At 50.3% G+C, this 24,780-nt stretch overlaps 6 protein-coding genes across 6 annotated transcripts; 2 read left to right on the top strand and 4 right to left on the bottom strand.

Moving 5' to 3' along the window:
* Window positions 1-188: 188 nt before the first annotated feature.
* On the top strand, window positions 189-2,519 carry CGCA056_v003436 (Retrotransposon-derived protein PEG10; the record flags this gene model as incomplete). The annotated part of the gene is made up of 1 exon (XM_037318693.1): window positions 189-2,519. The coding sequence occupies one exon, from the start codon at window positions 189-191 to the stop codon at window positions 2,517-2,519; it is 2,331 nt and encodes a 776-aa protein (XP_037183871.1).
* A 3,511-nt stretch (window positions 2,520-6,030) lies between these two features.
* CGCA056_v003435 (uncharacterized protein) lies at window positions 6,031-6,652 on the bottom strand (the record flags this gene model as incomplete). Its single annotated transcript, XM_037318692.1, has 2 exons — window positions 6,031-6,374; window positions 6,646-6,652. The coding sequence occupies 2 exons, from the start codon at window positions 6,650-6,652 to the stop codon at window positions 6,031-6,033; spliced, it is 351 nt and encodes a 116-aa protein (XP_037183872.1).
* Window positions 6,653-12,898: 6,246 nt separating this feature from the next.
* Window positions 12,899-13,756, bottom strand: CGCA056_v003434 (uncharacterized protein; the record flags this gene model as incomplete). The annotated part of the gene is made up of 1 exon (XM_037318691.1): window positions 12,899-13,756. One exon carries the CDS (start codon window positions 13,754-13,756, stop codon window positions 12,899-12,901), a length of 858 nt encoding a protein of 285 aa, XP_037183873.1.
* A 529-nt stretch (window positions 13,757-14,285) lies between these two features.
* On the bottom strand, window positions 14,286-17,042 carry yetA (Uncharacterized protein; the record flags this gene model as incomplete). Its single annotated transcript, XM_037318690.1, has 1 exon — window positions 14,286-17,042. One exon carries the CDS (start codon window positions 17,040-17,042, stop codon window positions 14,286-14,288), a length of 2,757 nt encoding a protein of 918 aa, XP_037183874.1.
* A 2,855-nt stretch (window positions 17,043-19,897) lies between these two features.
* Window positions 19,898-21,621, bottom strand: CGCA056_v003432 (Lactose permease; the record flags this gene model as incomplete). Its single annotated transcript, XM_037318689.1, has 3 exons — window positions 19,898-20,594; window positions 20,657-21,316; window positions 21,371-21,621. The coding sequence occupies 3 exons, from the start codon at window positions 21,619-21,621 to the stop codon at window positions 19,898-19,900; spliced, it is 1,608 nt and encodes a 535-aa protein (XP_037183875.1).
* Window positions 21,622-22,584: 963 nt separating this feature from the next.
* CGCA056_v003431 (uncharacterized protein) lies at window positions 22,585-24,457 on the top strand (the record flags this gene model as incomplete). Its single annotated transcript, XM_037318688.1, has 5 exons — window positions 22,585-22,672; window positions 22,726-22,912; window positions 22,968-23,082; window positions 23,135-23,169; window positions 23,227-24,457. 5 exons carry the CDS (start codon window positions 22,585-22,587, stop codon window positions 24,455-24,457), a joined length of 1,656 nt encoding a protein of 551 aa, XP_037183876.1.
* Between the last annotated feature and the right edge of the window lie 323 nt (window positions 24,458-24,780).

The raw sequence follows: 24,780 nt of genomic DNA, 5'->3' as shown, positions 1-24,780 counted from the left end.
GCCTCTGAAGACCCGATCTACTACAGCCTACGAACTACGACCTACGACCACGACCCAGTGTACTGTTAGAACGTATCAATCCCCAGCTTCTGTTAGCAGACCCTACTGTCGGATAGCTGACCGTAACACTTTGATTGCTCCTGTTCAGTAAGTTGACCATTGATTCCTACTAACAGTAACGAACGACAATGTCTTCCCGCGCCTCTGTCAAGTCGCCTACTCCGGGATCCTCGTCCACTTCAGGAGGACGAGCCACCCAAAACCTAGCCCAGGAACTAGGAGACCAGAAGATGAAGGACGACTCAGACAGCGAGGACGACACCGAAGAACTCAAGCGCCAGCTCAACAAGACCAATAGCGACTTCAAGGCAATGCGCGAAATGTTCAACCAGAACGCCGCGGCCCTTAGCGAACTCCAGGAACAAGCCCGCAAAAACCAGGATCTGGAGAAAGAAGTCGCCACCCTCCGAGCTGCCGCCAACGTCATATCCGCCCCAGTCGAAGGACGAGAACGCCTTAAGCTCAACACGCCTTCCACCTTCGACGGGACCCCAGGACAACTCAAAGGACACCTGGTACAAGTTCGAACCTACCAGGCCTTCCACATAAACACCTTCCAGAACGACACCGAACGCGTTGTACACGCAGCCACCTTCCTTCGGGGACGAGCCCTTGCCTGGTTCGAACCCCTTCAACAGGAATGGCTTGACAACCCTGTCGAAAAATACAGCCAAGAAGTCAAGGACATCTTCTTCAGCTTCACGGGCTATGTTAAGGCCCTAGAATCTCTCTTCCTTGACCCCGATGAACGAAGACAGGCCGAGCGAGACCTGTCCCACCTACGACAAACCAAGTCAGCTACGCTCTACGCCGCAGAGTTTAGGCGATTAGCTGCAAGACTCCACATGACCGACGAAAGCAAAGTTTTTGCCTTCTATCAAGGACTCAAGGACGAGGTCAAAGACGAAATGGCCAAACTGGAGACACCCCCTAGCTTCCTCGCTTACGTCGAACATGCTATTAAGGTTGATAATCGCCTCTATGAACGACGAAAGGAACGAGGAGAGAAACGACAAAACCCAAATTCAGGACGCAAGTACCAATGGCAGCCCCAACAGAAGTTCAACAACCAGCGGAATGACAACAGACCCCGCAACAACTGGAATAACACCCGCCAGAGCACTGCCTATGGACAACACAGCGGACCTATGGACCTCAGCATGATGACCAAACCCAACAACAAAAAACCTTGGAACCCCAAGTGCTACAACTGCAACAAGCAAGGCCACATCGCCAAAGACTGCGGACAGCCTAAGAAGCTTCCCTGGAGACCAGTGGCAGAACGACCTCGACAAGTCAACACAATTGCAAAAGCCCCACATGCATCCCAATCGTGGACCGGATGCTACGACGACAACTGCCGAATTCACCTCGAAGACAAAGAAATGTCAGGACACTACCCAAGGGACAGCAACCCTGGACGGTCTGGTTACGATATGACCATCCCGGACACTCGCCCTAGGACCCTGGCAATGATGCATTCCAGCAACAGCAAAGTGGCTAGAAAACCAGTCGAACAACTCAACGAGATGCTACGAATTCAGCGACTAGAACCAATCACCCCCCGCATGACTAGCCAACAACTCCACTATGAAGAACAACAAATCCAGAAGGAAATAAAGCTGATCCAGCAAGAAGACGACAGACAAGTAAGACTATACCAACAACAAGAATCAGAAGAAGAACCAGAACACCAACACGATCCTCTGATGGAACAACAACTCCTCAGTATGACCAACAACTGGACTTTCGGAGAAGGAAGCTCTTCCTATGACTCGGATGAACCTCGCGACGTTGCCCGACAACGCGCTCAGACAGAAATCACCTATGGGTTCACCCCCAGTGTGGACGACTCCAGCTCTGAAGAGGAACCCGACGACCAGGAAGGAAGAATCAATCAACTTCTGAGATACCAAGAAATCGACATGCTTCAAGACAAGCAACAACGCCACTTCTATGGCACCTCAGCAGCCCAACGAGACCGAGGCTACGCCCCTCAGCTACACACGGAAGATCATCCCGCGCTAAGAAGCAACCACCGGCTTCACCGAACCCTCTTCTGGCCCCAGTGCTTCCACGACAAATGCAAGGAACACATAGGAGAAAAACACGATTACCAGTTCTATCCCAGAAGACATGACGACGAGCCTATCCATGAGATCTACTCGACCTCCGTTATGATTGGATGGACTATGGTACTGTTCGAAGACAACCTCGCGGTCTTCAGACCCAGTCCTCAGTTCCCCATGAGATGTCAACATGACGACAGCATGAAATGGGACGAATGCCAACAAGACGAATGCCAAGTTCACTACCAAGAAAAGGCACGAACCTGGAGAATCGCAAAGAACGGACCTAGACCCCCACAAGTCAGGATCCGCGAAAACAGCCTCGCAAAAGCACGGCGAGAAGGAAAGCAAATCACCTACCCAGGACAACCGGATCAGTCAAAAAACTAGACTCGCCTACCGACGACGGATCACGACAGGCAACAGACATAAGATCCATTCATCAAATGTCACAAGGACATAAGGGTAATATCGAACTCGAAGTTACCATCAATCAGCAGATAACACTCGCGCTGATCGACAGCGGAGCCGAAGCAAACTTCATTGCCCCCCGAGCCATCAATAGGCTAGAAATACGATGGGGAGGAAAAGAACGACCATATCAGTTACACACGGCAGAAGGAGAAGAATTCAAGTACGAAGGAGGTACCATCTATAATGAGACTGCGCCCCTCGAGATGAGCTACCTGAATCGAAAAGAAAGAATCCAATTCGACATTGCCGATCTAGGAACATACGACATAGTGCTAGGACTACCCTGGCTACGAACAAGCAACCCACGGATAGATTGGAGCAAAGGCCAACTCCATTGGGACCACGATGATTCAGTCCCTGAGCAGCCCTGTCAGAATCAGGCCTCAAACGAATCAATACGACAAGGAACAGCAAAACGATACCTCTGTTACCTCAAGGCAAAAGAAGCCGTACCACCACCACCAACAACGATGGATCTTGAACAAAAGAACGATCCACTTCTGTCTATCCCAGAAGAATATAGAGTTTACGAGAAACTCTTTGCAGCCGAATTAGAAACCGGACTGCCTGAACACACCAGTTTCGACCACGAAATACCCCTCAAAAAAGGGAAGGAACCACGCTTCAACAAAATCTACGGACTCAACCAGACAGAAATGGAAGCCCTAGACAAATACCTTGAAGAAAATCTGAAGAAGGGATACATCAGACCCTCAACGTCACCAGCAGGAAGCCCAATCCTATTCGTACCCAAAAAGAACGGAAAACTACGATTATGCGTCGACTACCGCATGCTAAACGAAATGACGATCAAGAACCGCTACCCACTACCACTCATCGACGAAATGAGACGACTCCTCCATGGAGCCAACTGGTTCACGGCCCTCGACCTCAAAGGAGCCTATAATCTGATCAGAATGAAGCAAGGAGAAGAATGGAAGACCGCTTTCAGAACACGAAAAGGACATTTCGAGTACCTCGTCATGCCCTTCGGCCTCACCAACGCCCCTGCAACATTCCAAAATATGATCAACCAAGTCTTACGCAAATACGTCGACATCTGCGTAGTAGTCTATCTCGACGACATCCTCATCTTCTCATCAACACTTGAGAAACATAAGGAAGACGTACACCACGTCTTACAAACCCTCCAAGAAGCCAAGCTATTAGTTGAACCTGAGAAAAGCGAATTCCACACACAAAGGGTGGAATACCTCGGATTCACTATCACCCCTGGAAAAGTCTGTATGTCAGAAAACAAAGTCAAAGCCATCAAGGAATGGCCGGTACCCAACAACCTTAAGGAAGTCCAAGGATTTCTAGGTTTCGTCAACTTCTACCGCAAATTCATCAAAGACTATGGCAAGATCAACGCAGCTCTCACAAGCCTCAGCCGCAAAGACACGCCCTTTATATGGGAAGAACCGCAACGAACAGCATTCCAGAAGATCAAGGATCTCATCGCCAGCGAGCCCGTCCTGAGCATTCCAGATCCAACAAAACAGTTCGAAGTAGAACCCGACGCATCCGACTACGCAATAGGAGCACAATTATCTCAACGAGATTCAGAAGGACGACTACACCCGTGTGCCTTCTTCTCTCGCAAGCTCCACGGACCTGAACTCAACTATCAAGTTCACGATAAGGAACTCATGGCAATCATCGAAGCTTTCAAGGAATGGAGACCCGAGCTCTCAGGAACCACACACGAAGTACTTGTGTATTCAGACCACAAAAACCTTTCACACTTCACGACTTCAAAAGTGTTGAATAAACGACAGATTAGATGGTCAGAATTCCTATCAGAATTCAACTTCCGAATCATCCATCGCAAAGGATCAGACAATGGCAGAGCCGACGCTCTTAGCCGACGACCGGACTACAACGTCCCAGTACCTGAAGAAACCCAGGTGATTCTCAAAGGAAACAACGACGGAGACCTAGTGCCAGCAACCAAACTCTTGATGATGGCCGGACGATCTAGTACTAGCCCGCCTAACGAACTAGACGACGAAGCAATTAAGGAGTTCCATGCCCGCCCTGCACACGGTCACCAAGGAATCACGAAAACCTGGAAACGACTACGACAACAATATGGAGAAAAAGTCACCAGAGAACGAGTGGCAAAAGCAATCAAGGATTGTGAGGTTTGCCTCAAAAGCAAACCCGCTCGACATCAACCTTATGGTATGCTACAACCCTTGCCTGTGCCGCAAACCGCCTGGCAATCCATATCCCTCGACTTCATCGTCAAATTACCGAAGTCTCGAGAACCCCTTACGGGAACACACTTTGACAGCGTTCTTGTCATTGTGGACCGACTCACGAAGTACGCCTACTTCATCCCGTACAAAGAAGCAAGTAACGCCGAAGAATGTGCCTACACATTTCTTAAATATATCATCGCCAACCACGGAACGCCCAGAGAAATTATATCAGACAGAGATAAGATCTTCACTTCCAAATTCTGAAAGTCAATCACATCACAACTCGGCATCAAACAATCAATGTCCACTGCATTCCACCCGCAGACCGACGGACAAACAGAACGAATCAACCAAATCCTCGAAACATATCTCCGCGCCTACGTCAACTACAACCAAGACAATTGGGTTGTATTGCTACCAATAGCCCAGTTCGCCTACAACAGCGCAGTAGGGGAAAGTACCAAGGAATCCCCCTTCTACCTCAACTATGGATTCGAACCAACCGCCTATGGAGAACCCCGAACAGGCCCAGCTGCAGTAAAAGCTGTCGCCTCAATACGCCAAATCAAGGATATCCAGGAAAACGCACGCAAAGAACTCGAATTCGTACGACAAAGAATGACAAAATTCAGCAACAAACGAAGGATTGAGGGACCAACCTTAAAAGAGGGAGATAGCGCCTATCTCATACGGCGAAACATCAAGACAAAGCGACCAAACGACAAACTCGACTATAAAAAACTCGGACCTTTCAAAATTTCACGAGTAATTTCACCAGTCAACTACGAACTAGGACTCCCAGAAACCATGAAGTGTCACCCAGTATTCCATGTCTCACTCCTCGAACCAGCACCACGTGGATCACAGACAAACGATATTATCATCGTCGAAGATAACGAACCAGAGTATGAAGTGGAACGAATTGTCGACCATCTCAAAGAACCAGAAGGGTATCGATACCTCGTCAAATGGAAAGGATACGGACACGAAGACAACACATGGGAACCAGCCAAAAACATCACCAACGCAGCAGAAGAACTCACGATCTACTGGCAGCAACACCAAGAACGAGAAGCCACACCAACACCTGTTGCACTGGTCCAAAAGAGCGCTGGATATAAACGAATTAGACACCCACATCGCTTCACCAGACCACACACTGAAACCGATCGACCGCGACAAGGGAAACCGTTTATCCGCCTAGGGACACCAGGAATCAACTAAGGCGCCTCCGATAAAAAGTTTGGAGTGCCCGGATTCCAATCGCCAAGAACGGTATCCAGGTCTATCGCACCAAAAGCGCCCACCGACCGCGCCTCAAGGACCAAGGAAGACTCAACAAGGGAAGGACTCGCTGCCCCCTCCTCTTCAGCCACCACCAAAGTCTCCTTGCGGCCCTTTTTGAACACCATCCGCTTAGCCTTGCGGACACGATCCAGTTTCGCAAGCGCCTCATTCACTTCAGCCTGCGCCTTCTGCAGCACCTCCATTCTCTTTCGAAACAGTTCCTCGGTTTCTTCCTCCTCATCGTCCAAACGCCGAGACTCAACCATCAAACGTTCCACTACACATGAATTAGCATGAACAAAGACACAACGGGCCTCAGGAACTACACGAACATTGACAGATCGCATCGTCGGAAGCATTGCACGAGCGACGAGTGCCACCCACGGCGACACACTCCCCGCAAACCAAGGAACCAGGCAGCATTTTACAGCGCAACCCCTTGGACCGACAGCGACGACAAGGCATGACTTCGAACCCGTTCTCCGCAATGTTAAAGGAACGACGATAACGACGAAGAGTAGAAATCGCAGGATTTTCAGGAACGCGACCTGACATGGTGTCAGCATCATGGGTAAATCAGGAAGCACGATTGACGGATCCCCAACCTGGGACCAACGACCTACTTATGTTGGGTCTTGAGGACAAGACCTTTGGAGAGGGGACCTGATGTTACGACCCGTAAACAAGGATAACAGCTGAACGACCCACTCGGGCGTCGAGCGGCTAGGACAGGACATTTGTACTGCAGAATCACGGGAACAACAGGGACTCACTCGGAGACGGAAGAACTATGATACAAGTCACGTGATGATAAGATAAGACTGAGCAGGCAGTGTGGGTCACTGAGCGCTCAGTCGGAGTTACTGAGCGCTCACCAACAGTCAATGAGCGCTCACTGGTACCTGATGAGGGATCAGTGATAGAGTAAAGGGTACTGTTCAGAACTTGTATATAGTATGACCCTGAGCCTGGCTCATGGTCAGACTTCCATAGCTCTTCAGCAATCAACTTAGTATTCATCCTCACGGATACTCTCAGCTTACCTTCACTGCGAATCACTTATTGAGTCTAAGACTGATCACCTTAGCCTCTGAAGACCCGATCTACTACAGCCTACGAACTACGACCTACGACCACGACCCAGTGTACTGTTAGAACGTATCAATCCCCAGCTTCTGTTAGCAGACCCTACTGTCGGATAGCTGACCGTAACACCACTGCATTCCACCTGCAAACCGACAGACAAACGGAACGAATCAACTAAATCCTCAAAACATATCTCCACGTCTATGTTAACTACAACTAAGACAATTAGGTTATATTGCTACTAATAGCCTAATTCGCCTATAACAGCGCAGTGGGAGAAAGTACTAAGGAATCCCCCTTCTATCTCAACTATGGATTTGAACCAACCGCCTATAGAAACATATGACCAGGCCTAGCCGCAGTTAAAGCTGTTGCCTCAGTATAACAAATTAAGGATATCTAAGATAACACACGCAAAGAACTTAAATTTGTATGATAATAAATAGCATAATTCAGTAATCAACAAAGGATTAAGGGACTAACCTTAAAAGAGGGAGATAGCGACTACCTTATATAGCGAAACATTAAGACAAAGCGACCAAATAATAAACTTAACTACAAAAAACTCAGACCTTTCAAAATTTCATAAGTAATCTCACTAGTTAACTACAAACTCAGACTCCTAGAAACCATGAAGTGTCACCTAGTATTCCACGTCTCACTCCTCAAACCAGCACTATATAGATCACAGACAAACGATATTATTATTATAGAAGATAACAAACCAGAGTATAAAGTTAAACAGATTATCAACCATCTTAAGGAACCAGAAGGATACTAATACCTTATTAAATAGAAAGGATATAGATATAAAGACAACATATAGGAACCAGCTAAAAATATCACTAAAGCAGCAGAAGAACTTATAATCTACTGGCAATAACACTAAGAATGAGAAGCTATACTAGCACCTATTATATTAGTCCAGAAGAATGCTAGATATAAATAAATCAGACACCTATATCGCTTCATAAGACCACCTACTGAAGCAGATCGACTGCAACAAGGAAAACTGTTTATCCGCCTAGGAACACCTTAAGCCAGTTAAGAAACCTCAGAAGAACCCACGTTCAGAGGAATACCTAAATCAACCACCCTAGTACCTAGAGAAGACTAATCCAACTCATTCTGAGCACCCCACAGCCATAAATCCTCTATCACCTAGGACTCCTAAGCTTCCAGAGTGTGTTCCTCAGCCTCCTATTTATCCACAGACTGTATTCCCTAACGAATCAGATCTAAACCATGCTCCTTTAAGAACCTTTTCTGTCTCTAAAGATGAGATAAATAACCTAGAGCGGCAGCAAGCTAAGTCTGCAACACCTCTAACGCCTCCTCAGCCTCTTCCTCCTCCCGCTCCACTTTCTTTTGCTCATTAAAATAATAATTCACTACTGCGACAAATCAGCAACACCAGGAAACACTAAGGTGCCAAGGTACTTATAAGCATTTGCTACATCACCACTATCACAGTTTGAGAAACCCTGCTTCACACACTCGCCATAACGCTTCAAGTTAGCAAGGTCTATTTTGCACATTTAATTATGCTGAAAACAAGGGGAACAAGGTATTACGTTGTAACCATAGTGATCAACTAGAGCACTGAGAGCCTTATAGTTACGCTGAATCTGAGTATAATAAGTCTTATGAGAATCTAATTTCTAAATGCAACCTGATATAATATCAGCATCATAAGTAAATCAGGAAGCATAATTAACAGAACCCTAACCTAGGACTAACAACCTACTTATGTTAGGTCTTAAGGATAAGACCTTTAGAGAGGGGACCTGATATTACAACCTGTTATATATAGATAACAGTTAACCGACCTACTTCGGCGTCAGGCGGCTAGGACAGGATATTTATACTGTAGGATCATAGGAACAATAGGAACTCACTTAGTAACAGAAGAACTATAGTCTAAGTCACATAATAATAAGATAATGATCATATTAGATCAATATGATCTAACACAACTTAGGGGCTAAACGATCATTCTGGATCAGAATGATCCAGATCGACCTAAGGTATAAAGGAACATATTCAGAATTAGACTTATATATAGTATAACCCTATGCCTAGCTTATAGTCAGACTTCTATAGCTCTTCAGCAATCAACTTAGTATTCATCCTCACGGATACTCTCAGCTTACCTTCACTGCGAATCACTTATTAAGTCTAAGACTGATCACCTTAGCCTCTGAAGACTCAATCTACTACAGCCTACAAACTACAACCCACAACCACAACCCAGTGTACTGTTAGAACGTATCAATCCCCAGCTTCTGTTAGCAGACCCTACTGTCGGATAGCTGACTGTAACACATAGTCCTAGCAGATATAGAATAAGATATAGCTGGATAGGAGATTTATTAGTAGTAATAAGGATATTTAGTACTATACTAACTCCTGCCTTAATCGTAGGCCTGAGTAAGTTATAGCCACCTTCTATGCAGCAGGAGGTCTAGGGGGCCTATACACCCTTCAGGAGTTCTTAAGCTACCTAGACTGAACGTATAAGGACTTAAACGCATACGACTAAGCCACCTCAACCCTATAAACCCTTCGCTAGCGAGAGGACTAAGCTCTAGCTTCCTTCCTACCTTAGTTTGTGTAAGGGGCTGGCCCCTAGGCTTGTTCAACGTAGAGGTGCTGTCGATTGACTATTCTAAGCTGAAGAAGGAAGAAAGGACTTTACAAGAGTAGGCACCTAACAGCGGTGAAGCAGGCTGGGTTAGGCGGCGTACTGCGGCAGAATAGTAGGTCCAACAGAGCTGGATCTCAGTAACTGCTCCGGCGAAGCTGGAGATATCAATTCAGGCTCTAGCCCGTGACAAATAGTGACGGTAGAAGCGACTATAACGGCAACGATCATATCGGACACAGGGGAAAAGTAGTCCCTCTGGCACAGGAGAACAAGAGATCTGATCCAAAAAGCAGGATGTCCAGCATTGAGAAATGAAAGCTGTATTGAGAAGAAGTGGACTGCTGTTGACAGCTCCCAAGTTGACCCATCCACAGCGTAAATATAATATCAAGTAGTTACCTTACTCAACCTTTGTGAAATACGACATGATATCGCCATCCCGATGTTGAGGTTTAGGAGATGACTTGGCTGTCTTGGAAGCCCTGCGTGTTGCCTCGAGTGTCGTCTGTATTGTGGATTCTGTCGTCGGTCGTCCGGCAGCACTTGATTCTGCAAGGGGTATGCGTGGAGATATGCCATGAAAACAAGGATCTGCCCCAAAAACAGCCTCCGGAATGGTCTCAAATACCTGTTCGGTAACGAATTCTGGTTTAACCGAGTGATTGTACAGAACGTCCATCCTTAACGTGCCGTGGTGATCTTCAGTCAACTCGCTCTTGATGTCCGGGTCTGGCGGTCCTTCAATTCCCTCTTCCGGCAAGCAATGGTGGTTCGTAAGCTCCTGGTTTCGTCGCTTAGTTTTGTTCTTTCTGCGCTGTTGAGCATCCGGCTTCCTCGATGGTGCATTGCGACGTTTTGGACGTTGATGGATAGAATTGCCGTAGGAGTTGCCCGTTTCTTTCAGTGACCTTTTGAAGAACGCTCTGACTTGTTGAACAGATCTGTCGATCGCCGAGTTGGGATGACCTTCGTTCTCCTCCCCATTCACTGCGACTATCTTTGCGACCCCTTCAGCTTTTTGTTTCGCGCGAAGCAACGCAAGGTCATAGTCGGAAGCCCTCTCTCTGGCAGATTCAAGCTGACTTTCTACATGTGGGTAGAAATTGCTCAATTCGTCCCATTCGGCCATGGCATCCCGCAGGGTCTTGCGGATGGCGTCAACCTTGGCCTCAGTCTCGTCGAGCTCCCGCGAGACGTCTGCCTCTTCGGCCAGAGCGTCGTTAAGCCATCGTCGGGTATGCTTATACGTTTCCGCGCGTTCTCGGACCACTTTATCCGCGATTTTAACGTCATGTAACGCGCATGCTTTCCAACGATAGGTATTATGCGTGCTCTGGCCGCAGTGCTGACAACATCCTGGTGGTTCCATCTTCGTGAACTCTGCCTCAGAGTTGGCTTTTTATCGCGAGCCACCAGCACGAGCCGATAAGTCGTCAAGGATGCGTTCTTAAGTATAAGTAGAGGTGTATTGCAAGTCGAAAAGCCCTCTCCCGGCCTGCGAAGAAAGTTATTTGAATGTCGAAGTGTTAGGAAATCGAATCGTGGAGCTGCGTCGCGTGAAGTCGTCAGTGGCATGCGAGCTACAGGGTTCAGCGCGACAATTGGTGATCCACTTTACGCGTCGGGGCTTTCATCACTGCCCCCGTGTTTCTCAATGAACATGAACACCCAATCCTGTAGATTCCAACAATGGGGTGAGATGAAGAAAACGATCCCGTTATCAGGCAATTTTGACGTTATATAGAGCCTTGAGGCGTACTACCTGACACGCCCCTTGCAGTTACGTCCCCTTTACAGAGCCCTCAGAGCCCTCAAAGTCCTTTTGAAAAGCCCACCCAGAAAGAATGATGTCTTTTGATGATTGCTACATTGGCAAGGGCTGGAGCTCACGCCGAAAAAGCCGGTTCAACTCCTTGCGGGCCAGAGCTTTGTATTCGGGGTGACGATTGCCACCCGGCAGCTATTCGTAGGCGGCATCCACGGATCCGAGGCAAAGCCCACCGAACTTGACACGCATCCCAAAAGCTTTTGACTGATAATTCCTAGTCGCGTCCCACGCGCTCATGCAGGACTATGGCATCAGACAAGGTATCTCAGCTCAGTTACTACCGGTCTGATAGCCAAATCACCATCCTCGCCTCGGCGTCATACGATGCAACTTCCGGCTTGAGGTTCGTTCATCGCCCGGAGACCTCCTTCTCCAGATCCTCTAGCATTTGATGTTTTTTGCGCACAAGGCCCCAATGTCTTATGTTACCTCTGACCTACGCTGTGGAACTACAGCCATGTCTGAAGCCATCCCTAGCCCCTGTCTCGCAAACACCTTTACCACGGAGAACTCGACATCCTGGTACGACGATCCATTGGCAATACACGATGACTTCTTGGGGAATCAACGAATATTCTCCATCTCCAAAGGCGAAAGTACGCACAGAGTGATCGCGAGCGCGCATCATTTAGTCGCTGCTCGACTAGCAAGCAGCTCTTCTTTGCCAGATTTAGTTATTAACAAGTGGATCTAGGTTGCTCTGTGAATGATGTTCTACCTTCTATCGACAATGTGTTGCCACTGGAGCACTCTCTGAGTGTCCATGGCCAGGGCAACAAACGCAAATAACTCACTATACCACAACGCGATTCGGTGTTATTCTCCCGGCTTTGGATCTGGAAGCTTTTGATTAAACATGCCTCGTGTTCGGTATGACTTCTAGCCAAGAAGCTACCTATCACAAATGGATGTCATGACGAGGCGAAGGATTCTGAACATACCTAAAAACTATCCAGGCGGCAAACTGCGAAGAAGAAAACTTAGAAGGGAAGAAAGATACCTAAAAACTACTAGCAACTCTGCTTTGCTTCAATCTTTGAAGGAGTGAAGCGATGTGTTGCTGACGCACTGGCATTGTCAAAACACTCGAAAGTCTCCTGAAATAGTACTGAACCTCACGGTGGGGTACTACTCGCAGAGGTATGCGTATAGCAAGCTCTGAATGACGCCCGCAAGACCTCTATTCAATGCTGAAGCAAACGATATACTCAAATCTCAGGTTGAATCTACTGTGCTTTCACTACTCTGCCTCATCCGCCTCCCCAGCAAACCGGAACGTCAAGCCTCTGACCTCCTCAATAGAATCCGTCATCTCAATCAAGCATCTCGTAACCTCGTACTTGTCCGTCTCATAAGTCCGAAGCGTTTCCTCCACTTCCTTATCCTTGACCAGAAAAGCCTTTCCCTTCACAGGCGGCGCCTTGCCATCACGCGCATCGACAAGCGCCTTGTACTTTCCACCCCACGTCTTCAAAACACCACACTTGATTGATGCCTCGCGATAGTTAACCTCCACGCCCAGTTGCTCCCGAAGAACGTCGGGGTCCGCGAGCGTTCCGTAGAAGAAGTACCATACCGGATACTCATTCTGAGCAGGAAGGAGCCTCTGGTCGTCGTCGCCGGTGATGCGGTTCTGCGGGAACGTGGCGTCGCATCCAAGAGTTGGGTAGATTGAGGTCTTGAAAAGGTCCTTGTTGGCCACGTTGTATCTGATGATGGTAGGTTGAAAACGGGGCTCGGTATGGCGGAAGTGCTGCAAGATGTGGAACTTGGACTTCTCTCCAATCTTGCAAAATTTGGTCTTGTCCCCATCCTCGTTGGTCGCACTGAACACCTCGGGTGGCATTGTCATGCGTCCTAGACGACGGACATCCTTGAGTGAATCAATCGAATTCTCGAGCTTGAGGAGATACTTCGCTTTACCGAACTTCGGGAGCTTGGCGACGTGGTCGGGTATCTCAGGGGAGACCTTCAAGTCCATGTCGCGTTGGTGGTTGGTGACATCGGCGGGGAGAGGTTCGGCATTCCCTGGCTCGTTCAGCACCAGTGAGACTCTTGCCATCTCCTCCAGCTCGGCAAGTACATCTAAGTCGTCCATGATCTCGGGATGGATGCCTACGAAAGGCGTTATGGTGTGATTGTAACAGTTGATTACCTTGTGAGGCAAGACAAAAAGCGCGAAAAAGTTTCCAAATTACCAAAAGCTGTGGGAAGTGCCGGAGAAATCTTCAGTCTCAGAACAGGACTTCTCTTCCAATGATAAAGAAAGGAGAGAGTGAACGGAGATACCTTGGGAGTGGCAAAGGTCTGAATAGAGCTCCCGAATGAGTCAAGGTTGAGACGAGAAGCGGAACCAAACCATCAGGATGTGACGACAAGTCTACGTCCATTGCAGAATCTCAGATACCATCAACATTCCAAACTTGGCTTAAATGCATGGTCTTCTGTTACACTACGAACGAGACCACAAGGTATCCCGTGCCCAGAGCACGTAACGACACTTGACAAAAGATCTTTGATAAACATAGTATTGTTGTATGTAACTGAAATAAAAGTAATTTGTACAAGAAATATGACACATTCTTCAATAGTTTCAAAGAGGTACCTTAGTAGAAACCTTGTATGGTCTAACTCAGGTACTCTCCTACAAGAGCAAGGTTGATGATAGAGGCCAATCCATACAACGCGGCATCATTGGTAGAGACCCAAGCAGCCTCATCAATAGGAGTCAGAACCGCGCTACCGTTGAAAGGGACAGTGCTCCAAGGCGAAGACTCCTTGAAACCATCAGTGTTGAAGAACTCATTCCATGCGCGAGCAGCCAACGTCGCGTTTTCGTGACGGTGCGCAGCGTAAGCAGTGAGACGAGAGTGTCCCTGCTTGAGGTTGAGACTGCCGAAAGACTTGCCGTAGCGGGCCGTCTGCTCAGCTGCGCCGGCGCCGTAGTAGTACGAGTAGTCATACCAAGCAGCCTCGAAACCCTCGGGGACTTCCTCACCGGCATGCTCGATGAATTCGGCGACGACCTCGAGGAGACCGAAGACAGCGGACAAGTGGGAGACAGCGACAAGACCCTCGTTGTTGGGGTCCGCAGGGGGCGGGCCGAGGGTGCCGTTGGCGATGCTGTACAGACAGGAGCCAGTGACGAAGCCATTCTTGAGCCTGGCGATGCTGGCAGCGGTGTTGACGAGCTTGGTGCGGGCTTCCTCCCAGCGAGGGCCACGGCGCTCCCATTCAATGAGCCAACCAGCCGCAAGGGCGGACCAGTCAGTTCCGAGGCCGACAGCAACAGAAGCGTTGGGAGTGGGAACCCAGCCGTCGGTGCGGACCTTGCGGTTAGGGTCGAGGACACCGTAGGTCTTGTCGGTGTCGAGAAGCTCCTCGATGAGTTCTCCAACACGCTCGTCGCCCCCTGAGACGTAGTAGAAGACCTTGCGGTACTGAGGAGTCGAGATACGAGCTTGCTTGGCGCTGTCACCCCAGTGCTGAACACCGTGGCGAGTACCGAGACCCTTGAGGTCGCCCAGGTGGTAGACGTCAACCTCGCCAGTGTGGCGGACCTGAGCCTCAGCGAAGCGGTAAACATCCTCGCGTCCGGTGCGCAGGAAGTAGTTCCAGAAGAACAGATCAGGAGAAAGCTCCGAGTTGTCCCAGGCGTATCCACCGACGTCGTAACGCCACTGGTGACGGTCGGTGTCATAGGCGTGGATGAAGTCGCCGTGATCCCAGAAGCCATACCACTTGCGCTGCTCGACCTGGCCTTCGTAGAACTTGAACAGGAAGTCGAGGTGGTCCTCGATCTTGGCAGCCTGGGCGTTGGGGTTGGCGACGGGAGGAGCCCAGTAGGTGCCGATGGCCTTGGTCTCGGCGAGGTACTCGGATTCGCCGAAGAGGACGGGAGGGTTGTTGGTGTGGTCGGTCAAGTCGGACAGCAGGGTTCGGTTGGGGGTCTGCTCGAAGCCGTAGAGGAAGATCTCGTTCGTACGAGCGATGCCATAGGGGTTGTTGAAGCCGGGCTCGTAGTCCTCGTAGGTGATCTCGAGAGCATCGAGCTGGTCTGCGTAGTCCTCTTGCCCGAGACCATCGTGGAAGGGACGAAGATCCAGAGGAGGGGCGTTGGGGCTGTAGATCCAGATCGTGATCTCACCCTTCTTAGTGGCGGCGTTGGTGATGTCGATGCCAGTGGGGTAGCGTTTCCAGAAGTTGCGCAGGCCGACGGCAAGACCACCCTTGGTAGCACCACCGAGGTACGCGAGACCGCCGGCGCGAGTGCCACCAGGGATGTTGATCCATCCTTGCCCAGCCTTGGTGCGCTTCTTCAAGGTGAAGCCATCGGGAGACAGTTGGGTCAAACTGTAGTCGCTCCAGGTGGGAATCCAGTGAAGTCTAGTCGTGACTCTCTGGTCCCATGTCGCAGGGTCAGCGAGTTCGACGCCCTCAAACTGGTCGGTTCGGACCTGGGCGCCAGGATCTCTGCGCAATCCAGTGATACCCTGGACGGCCTCGCTGAGCAACCCTCCATCGACACCAGAGATTCTGACGTGGCGGTTGTATTGTTCTTCTCCCTCAAGAGGAACCTCGAATCGGATACCGAGGCCGGAGATGAAGTCCTCCTCGGCCTTGCCGTCGTAGACTACTGTGTGGACGATGCGAACCGCCTCGGAGTTGGCGTAGGTGTAAAAGCGCAAAATGAAGGGAAGCCAATCGTCGTGACCGCCGTCGGCTGCCTGGTGCTTGCCGCGGACAGTGACGAGAGCTCGCGCGGTGTTGTCCTCGCTGACGGTGACCTCTTCGATGTTGCTCTCGAAGTTGAAGTAGTTGATCCCGGATTGACCCTTCGCCTCGGCGTAATCCTCAACACCAGACTGCGAGTGCAGGACTAGCTTGCCGTTCTGGCCGATGACCTTGCCGGAGGCAGTCTTGATCTCGCTGACGACTGCATTGCCTGACTTTGGGAAGGTGATGGCAAGCTTGCCGGTGTCGACGCTCACAACATCGGATGAGTCCGTAACGGTAAGACCGCTGTTGGACTGTCTCTTCGCACGGGAGAATCGAGCCGTCGAGTTTGCGGAAGACGCGCTGACGGTGTACTCATCGAGGATCGTGTCGGACTCGGGGATCGCGTGGGCGGACCACTTGATGGAGCCGTCGGGCCAGTAGGCCGTCACCCATGACTGCAACGGGCCGCCGCTGGAGATGGTGAACTCGGTCGAGTTGGGGTAGTGCTTGCCCTTGGCCCAGGGAAGACCGAATGTCGTGCCAGAGTTGTATAAGGGCGTGCGACCGAGCCACTTGACATTGGCGCTGCTTCCGGTGCTGTTCTGGGCGTCTGCTGAGCCGAGGAGGCCGGTGAGGGCCACGAGGCCGAGGACGAAGCGAGACATCCTTGGGCTTTGAGACTGCAACAGCGAACGAGTGACTGGATACCGCTGCCTCTGGAATGAAGAGGTGCGGCTGTCGCGTCCCTTTTCAAAGACTCGACTCGAGCATCGGGACAATGGGGTGCGAATTATATGTCATCCGTCACCGTAGTCAGGTCTTGGCCCGCAGCACTGCCTCGAGATCGCATCATCCGGCACCGTGAACTCGAAGTCACGCCTGAGACGGACCATTGCGCCCAGGACTTGGCCCGACGCGACTTCCCAATCTGATGATGCCATCTCTCCGCTCCATCTTTCTCGGCAAGCCGCCCGCACAGGTGCTAGATGCTACGCTGCCCTGCCGCTAGATCTGCAGCTTAGATTACGGTCAAGAGGGTTACTGAGTCGTTCCTCCTCGATTCGCCGTTACCAATCTGAAGCTAGGCACAAACAGCACCCAGCTTCGACGTAATTTTGGGTGAAAGAGGGGAGTTTTCCCCAAAGGCTTGGCCAGTTCGGTACAATTGCACCGATGGCGGAGGAAAGGAGACGGGGAAAGGATCCAACCGTCCAATGTTGACCACCTCCCTGACGGGGCAATTGAGCCAGACTGCAGGTCCCGCAGATGTTCCACCGAAGAACCGAGGGGGGGCTCAAGGTGTCATTGGGATGCGATCCAATGGGGAAGAGCCGAGGAGCATGCGGGGTAAAACATGGATAGAGCATGGCGGCGAAAGAGGTTCGAGGAGCGAAATTAGACATGAAAATATGCATATTGCTCACACGAACGGACCAGGGTCGAACGGGGACTGCCCTTGATGGAAGCTGGTCTTTGATGGCAGCTGCAATCACGCAATATCGCGCCATTGAGAACTGATAGAGAAGATTGTGCGCTGCAAAGCTCTTATCGCGGTAAAAAAGATAAAAGTTGCAATAGATGCCTTGCATCGAGCACTGCTGACCCCTGGAGATTGCGAGCTTGGCGGAGACCCCGATGCAGGAACGCGCCGGATCTCCGGAACAGACATGGACCACCATCGGGCCATCGCAAAGCTTGACAGGTTGAAACGAATGATGAGATGAACCTTTTGCGCCGTTATCAATGATATCGAAAAGCCTCGAATGGCGTTAGAACCTCTACTCAATATTATCAGGAAGACGCAATACACCCTCGTCGCCAGTGTCATCCTTATCCACCCCACCGCCCCGATTGCTCGCATCGTCTTTCAGTCAGTAACATTTTCATCACATAAACCTTAGATTATTACCTAGACACATTTTAGGACAAGAACATGCCATGGCTGCCATCTCAATCGTTGAGCTTCTGATTGTCGCTCATTGTATTGACAAAGACGGGGTCATGATCCGACTTTACTTGACCAGTGAACATTGGATGTTGGCCATCGGAGCAATTCATACATAGGTATCAGCAAATAGAGCTATCGAGCACGCACCCAAAATGTTGCCTGTCTGATCGGCGCGGGCCGTCATCGTTGACTTTCTGTCGGCTAATGCCGGTCCGCCATGTGGTGCCGTCACAACGAGCGAGTCCCGCAGCAAGAGATCTCCGGAAGCCGGAATGACACCTCGAAAGTCCAAGGGGTAGAAAGTGCCGTGGAGTCACATCATGAGCTTACTCATACAAGGAGATTTCTTTCATAGAAGAGCCTTAGACTCCAGAGGTTACGGGTATGCTACCTTCTACTTTTCTAAGCTTTTATTTATGCTTTCGCACAGCGAGTCACCACCCAGGCGGGTTTTCTTGACTGTAGTATGACACGGAGAATTTCACGAGGGTCAGGATGCAATAGGCTTCATACGAGCGAACCCCTGACGTACAGGCACGCGAAAATCGTTTCCGCTTCGGGGTCCCGAGAAAGCTAACGTACGGATCCGTGACTCCGTGCTCATCTATTCTCAGTTGACGAACTGCAGGAAATGAAAGAGATGATAAAACGGTCTTCCCTCTAGGCGTGGGTAAGAAGAGTAAGTGCGCAGGTAAAGGTGTCTCGAATAGTATAACTAGGGAAGCAAGGGCAGGAAGAGCAGTAGGACTAGAAAAAGTAGTAGGAATAACAAGAGAAGCAAGACTTGTAAAGGCAGCGGAAGGCGCTGGCTTTTGCTCTGGGGATTTCACTAGACGCTGGCTGCAGCATCCACAACCCAGTGTCCTCTCAACCTCCCGTCTGCCCCTCTACCTCATTGCAACCACACCTTGGGCCGACTATCCAAAGGCAACCATTCAGAATGCCATTTCTGCCTTGAAGTCAATTATTTCGGATGCGACTTTCAGGGGGCTACTATCTGCGCCTAAAAAGAGAGTCGTGGGGCTGAAAAATACCAAGGTCAGATGACGATCAACTGAGCGTCACTGGCGGCTATGTCTCGGACATTGTCAGAATGCAAAGGAGCACCACCAACTGGCCCAGTTACGGTGACTACATCAATGGTTGAAGGTATTAAGACATAGTCATCCCACAAGTTACTAACTTCCCAGTTGCTTGTGATGAACGGGAAAAACAGAATAACCAAAATACTAACAACGCTGACCTTCCAATGAATGCGAAAAACCACCCCCAGCTGCTCGCGACCAACGGGGAACAAATGGATTACCCATGTATAACTAACGCAGATTCTCAAACAAATACAAAGAATCACCCCAAGCGGACCCAGTTACGTCGACAACATTCATGGCCGAAAGTGTCGAGAGAGGTGATAACGCAGGCGACAAGAGAAATGACGAGAGAGAGGATGAGAAGGACAATTGCAGTCATATCGTTTGAACAGCAAACGATGTCGTTTCCTAAAACACAGCATCGCAAATACAGTACTCAAAACAATCAAAAACCAGCTTGGCTACCATCACGTGCTGCCTAAATTCAAGCCTTAATCTCACTTCGAGCATCATGCTCCGCGACGTTCTCGTGAGCTTCGATCACAAGCTTCTCCGTCTTACGTGCGACCTCATCCGTTAACCTATCCTCATTACCATCCAAGATGACAGCCGTCTCCTCCAAGCTCATCTTGCCCGTCTCGACGAACAGGAAGTACACCACCACGGCCTCGAACGCCAGCCAGACATCGTAAGTGATGTAGTACTTCCACTTCGAGTTCGTGACACCCACTGGGTTGGCGTACTGGTTAAAGATGAGGGCCAAGGCAACAAACAGGTTGTAAAGAACCAGGCCCTTTGCTCGGAGATTGAAGGGCAGAATCTCGACGACATACGTTACCTGCAACGCGCCCCAGCCCATGTTAAACACGACGTTGTACAAGAAGATCATGGCCAAGACGCCCTTGGCGAGGCCTGGCGATCCACTTCCGGTAAGGTCGGTTTGTTGTTCGTAGGTGGCCTGCAGAGCTGTCCAGGTAACGTAGCAGGCCAAAGCGCCCAGAGTCGAGGCGAGGAACATTGTGCGACGGCGGAAGCGGTTGACAAGGAATGACGCGATGAGACCCCAGATCATGCCCCAAAGAGTCATTAATGCGTTGATGAGAGTCTGGGTATCTTGGGAGGTATATCCGATGGAGTTGAGGATTAGACTGAGATAGTACGAAATGAGACCGTTACCAGACCTAGATTAGAATGTCAGTCAAGTTGTCTTTCCATGTGGAGTTTGGCGAGAAAAGGAGCATACCATTGAGAGAAGAACCCAACTGCCAGAATGATGAAGAAACGCCGACGGTTTCCGGGAGTCTGGAAAAAAGACATGTACGATGTCGATCGAGAGGCCTCAGCTTCGAGTCGCAAGGCCGTCCTGATTTCCTCCATCTCCAACGGAACAACCAGATCTGTTGGGTCTCCATTCGCATGATACTTGACAATCAAAGCCTCGGCCTCGGCATCTCGCTCCTTCGAAATCAGCCATCTTGGTGACTCTTCGATGAAGAAGCACAGACCCAATTGAACGATGCTAGACACTCCCTGAAGGATCGAAGGAATGCGCCATGCCCATGTGTTGCCGATTCTGAAGGTGCCAAAGGTGATCCACGCCGCCGATAGGGCACCGAGGCCCCATAGAGAGTTGTAGATACTGACGAGAGGGGCACGTTGGGATGGGTATGCCAGTTCCATGATCATCAGAGGTGCGGCAGTGATGTTGAGCGCGAGACCAAATCCGAGAACTCCACGGGCTGCAATGAACATGCCGACATTTTGTGATGCGCCTTGCAATGCCACACCAATGAGGAGAATGGAGGCACTGAAGAGGAGGGCAGGCTTGCGGCCGAAGCGATCACAGAACCAAGCGCAGAAGGGAAGGGCCACCAGTTGTCCAACGTTCTGGATCGCATTCAACCTGATGACAGCTTATCAGCAGGTACTCTAAGACGCACATATCGAGCAAACTTACAATCCTAATTGTTGAGCATCCGGGTTGTTGAAAGACTGCTGCCATGTGTCCAAGGACTGCAGTCCATTCATCATTGATCCATCATAACCGGTCGCGTAACTTGACACCAATGATAAGGCAAGAATGCAATTCAGCTTGACGATGCCCGGGTTGGAAAGCCATTTTAGCGACCCTCTATTTTTCGCAATCGCCGCATCGACAGTCACGGGGATACCGCCCGGCTCTACTGACAATGTTGGAACCTTCGCCATGGTTGCAATCTTCCAGAGATGAACAGAACTAGAACGCGACTCACACGAGCTCCGAGTATCCGGGAATGGCGATGCTAATATTTGACGGACCCGAAGAGATAACAACCCGAGAAACAAGCACGCTTTCCTCGGGTACCGATATCAGCACCAACAAGCCCGGCCAACCTCCGGGCCGGCTCTCACACGATCCAATCTGTCGGGCTCAGGCGGCTCGGGGGATTTTGCCCATACGCGCCAGATCGAGCCAACAGAGTTCGGATCAGGAGATACCAGCGGGGTTGGGGAATCCCTCACGTTGTCGGCAATAGCTATCGGTGCCGAGGGCAGTTTATCGGGCGAAAGCCTTCCGAATCAGGTATCGCGGGCGATATGCCATGCGTAACGTGACCTCTCAGGGGTGCGGAAATATCGTCCGGCAATGGTACCTATCAGCACCGGATACGGCCAGATATCACCAACAACCACTGGCCCGCCTGTGGGAAAAGCCCCAGTCCGATGTTTACCCTGTTTATCCTCCATGGTGCCACTATCCCCGGCCAGCATGCGGTCTCTCCCCCGCAAAATGGTCACTCGTGACCCCGCTTGAGCTCAGCTCACTAGCGCAGCGGCTTCTCTCCCAAGTTGGGGTATGTAACCTTGCCCGGGGGCCGGAGATGGTCCACCGGTCTCCGGCCCGGTTCGGACCGGGGCCTGGGCAAGCTGGGATTGGTATCTTTGATTGGCGGACCTTTCTGTGAGAGAAGACAGCATAGCAGTGCGGAGGTTGGCGTGAGGGGTTCATGACGATGGCCTTGTTGATTCCACAGACTAGGGGATATAGCGGCATCGAACGCGTGGTCCTCATGGCGAGCTATGGCAAGGGGTATTGTCAGTATGGGCATATATAGCTAGAGAAAGCGGCCTGAACGTATTGGGATTCCTTGCCAAGAATTGTCCTCGCAAAAGTACTGTCTGTTGGGCACGATGCATCTCAAATTGGTCGTCGCTTCACTCTTGACCTCCGGCGCGACGCTGGGGGTCAACGCCGCCAGCAAGCCCAAGTTGTCAGCCAGTAAGAATTGCGCAAATGGTGAAAGACGTTCAACTTGACTTACACTACCAAAGGTGCTCAAAGTTTGTTTGACTACTCCATGGGGGTCCAGGACGCTAGATGGGACCAGTCGTACGCTGCGATTTTTTACCCCGACAAGGGACCGTGGTCTAACAGGTTCACTGCCTGGTACACGGCGGGCTTGCTGCATCGTAACAAGGGAAACGACGTAGAAAACGCAAAGGCAGCAATTGAGAACATGTAAGAAGCTCATTTGGGTTTTTCTTATCATTCCTTTGACTAATTACGAGCGCAGTCTTCAGTGCCAAATGACGTCGGATTTTGAGTCAGCGTGGTATGGAACATTTAAGCTCTCGCCTGATGAGCCGAACCCAACTCCCAACTCCACACTCTATCCACCAAAGATCTATGTAAGTTGGGTCCGTGGACCCATTGACGGCGTGTATGCTCACCTGGGTCTAGACTACATACGATCCGAATTGGAGAGAGTTTATTGGGTAAGTTTTATAAAATCACGAATGCTACAATGCCAACGGCAGCTAACAGCAATGTAGAACACAACTTGTGCAAGATGTGGAGCTCTATTCCGACCTCCTTGGCGCGGATCTCGTCAAGAAAATTGAAGACGCTCTCGAAATCCAAGCCGTTGGCGCTATGAGACGTAACGGCAGCTACCCCGATGGCGACAACCTCATTCTTGGCTACTCTAACCCAGGCCTCATGCGCGCCCTTACAGTCGGCTGGATTGGCGCCCGTCGTCAAAATTCTGCCTTCATCAACTTCGCCAACACTCAAGGGAGCGAGCTTCTAGAGCTCTTCAAGTCCAACGGATCTAACACCCTCGGCGAGTACAACGCGCCTAATTACTACGGCATGGATGTCTGGGCTCTGGCTGCAAACATCGCTTACGGACCTCGCAACGCCACCCTGACCAAGAACGCCGAGTTCATTTTGACGGAGTTGTGGAAAGATATTGCGGAGCACTACAACCCATATCTCGGCAATCTCGTCGGTCCATATGACCGGGCATACACCCGTGACATGACAAAGTATTCGTCCATTCTCCCCATGTACTGGTGGTCTGTATTTGGCCGTGAGTACGGTCCACAGCCTCTTTTGGGAGAAGGAGACTTGATGTACGATGCTGCACAGGGTGCGGCAATCTCCTTGGTTGCAGAGACGGTCGCGAAGCACATGTCAAACAATACCGCAGCTGTTCTCAAGTCCAAGGGCTCCTGGACGGGGTCACGAAGCCTCACGCGACATATCAAGGAAGAGCTGGACACCGACGTCACTCGCACCACCACATCCTGGATCAGTGGACCTCTCATGATCGGCGGACAGCAGCTCGCTGAGACAGAGAACCGAGGAGATCAATTTGTGCCGGCCATTGCGCATTGGGCTTCGGACCCTTCGCATAAGCCGTGGCCCCTGGTTGGCTTCTTCCTGCTCTATCCTTCTGCTTCGACGATTCAGGCCGTTGCGAGTGAGAACTTCCTGAGCATCTCATACCCAAACAAGACTCAGGAAGGCTCTGATATCTTCACCTTTGCCCTTTCCGGAATCCCCCCATCATGGACTCTGGGAGGCAAGTCTATTACCGGCTTGGAGGAATTGCCATGCTTAAACGTCAACGTCTCTGCGCCTGGATTGGAGAAGTTGCCTATCTCGTATGGTGATCAGCTTAGAAATCACTGGTACTACAATATTTCGTATGCGGTGCCTGCAAACTTCGAGGGTGTCCCGCATGTGAACTTGACGATGGAGTACACTTGCGAAGTTTAGAGTGAATGGAGGCGGAGCGTAGCCCGGCCGCTACCCGGGTTGACATTGACCATTTTTCGTGTAAATAAGACATAGGTAGCGCGTACAGCAGTGCCTTTTCCATAGACTTACCGAATTCTTTCTGCATATCTCAGATAGCAAACGCCCTACTGAATCCCTACCTGACCAAGTGACATTACAGGCTGGTAACATTGATGCCGAAGTGGCACACGTAACGATGAGCATACATGAATAACGATGCATCTATTTCAAAATGCATCAGAGTAAACAGCGCAGAAAGAGTGTATGATGACATATAATTGCCAACACTTTTGCTACATGGA

The sequence above is a fragment of the Colletotrichum aenigma genome, assembly GCF_013390185.1.
Source record: "Colletotrichum aenigma strain Cg56 chromosome Unknown KSG_Cg56_contig02, whole genome shotgun sequence".
Lineage (NCBI taxonomy): Eukaryota > Fungi > Ascomycota > Sordariomycetes > Glomerellales > Glomerellaceae > Colletotrichum > Colletotrichum aenigma.
The sequence above is the reverse complement of the archived record's forward strand: the minus strand, read 5'-3'. Positions and strand labels throughout refer to the sequence as shown.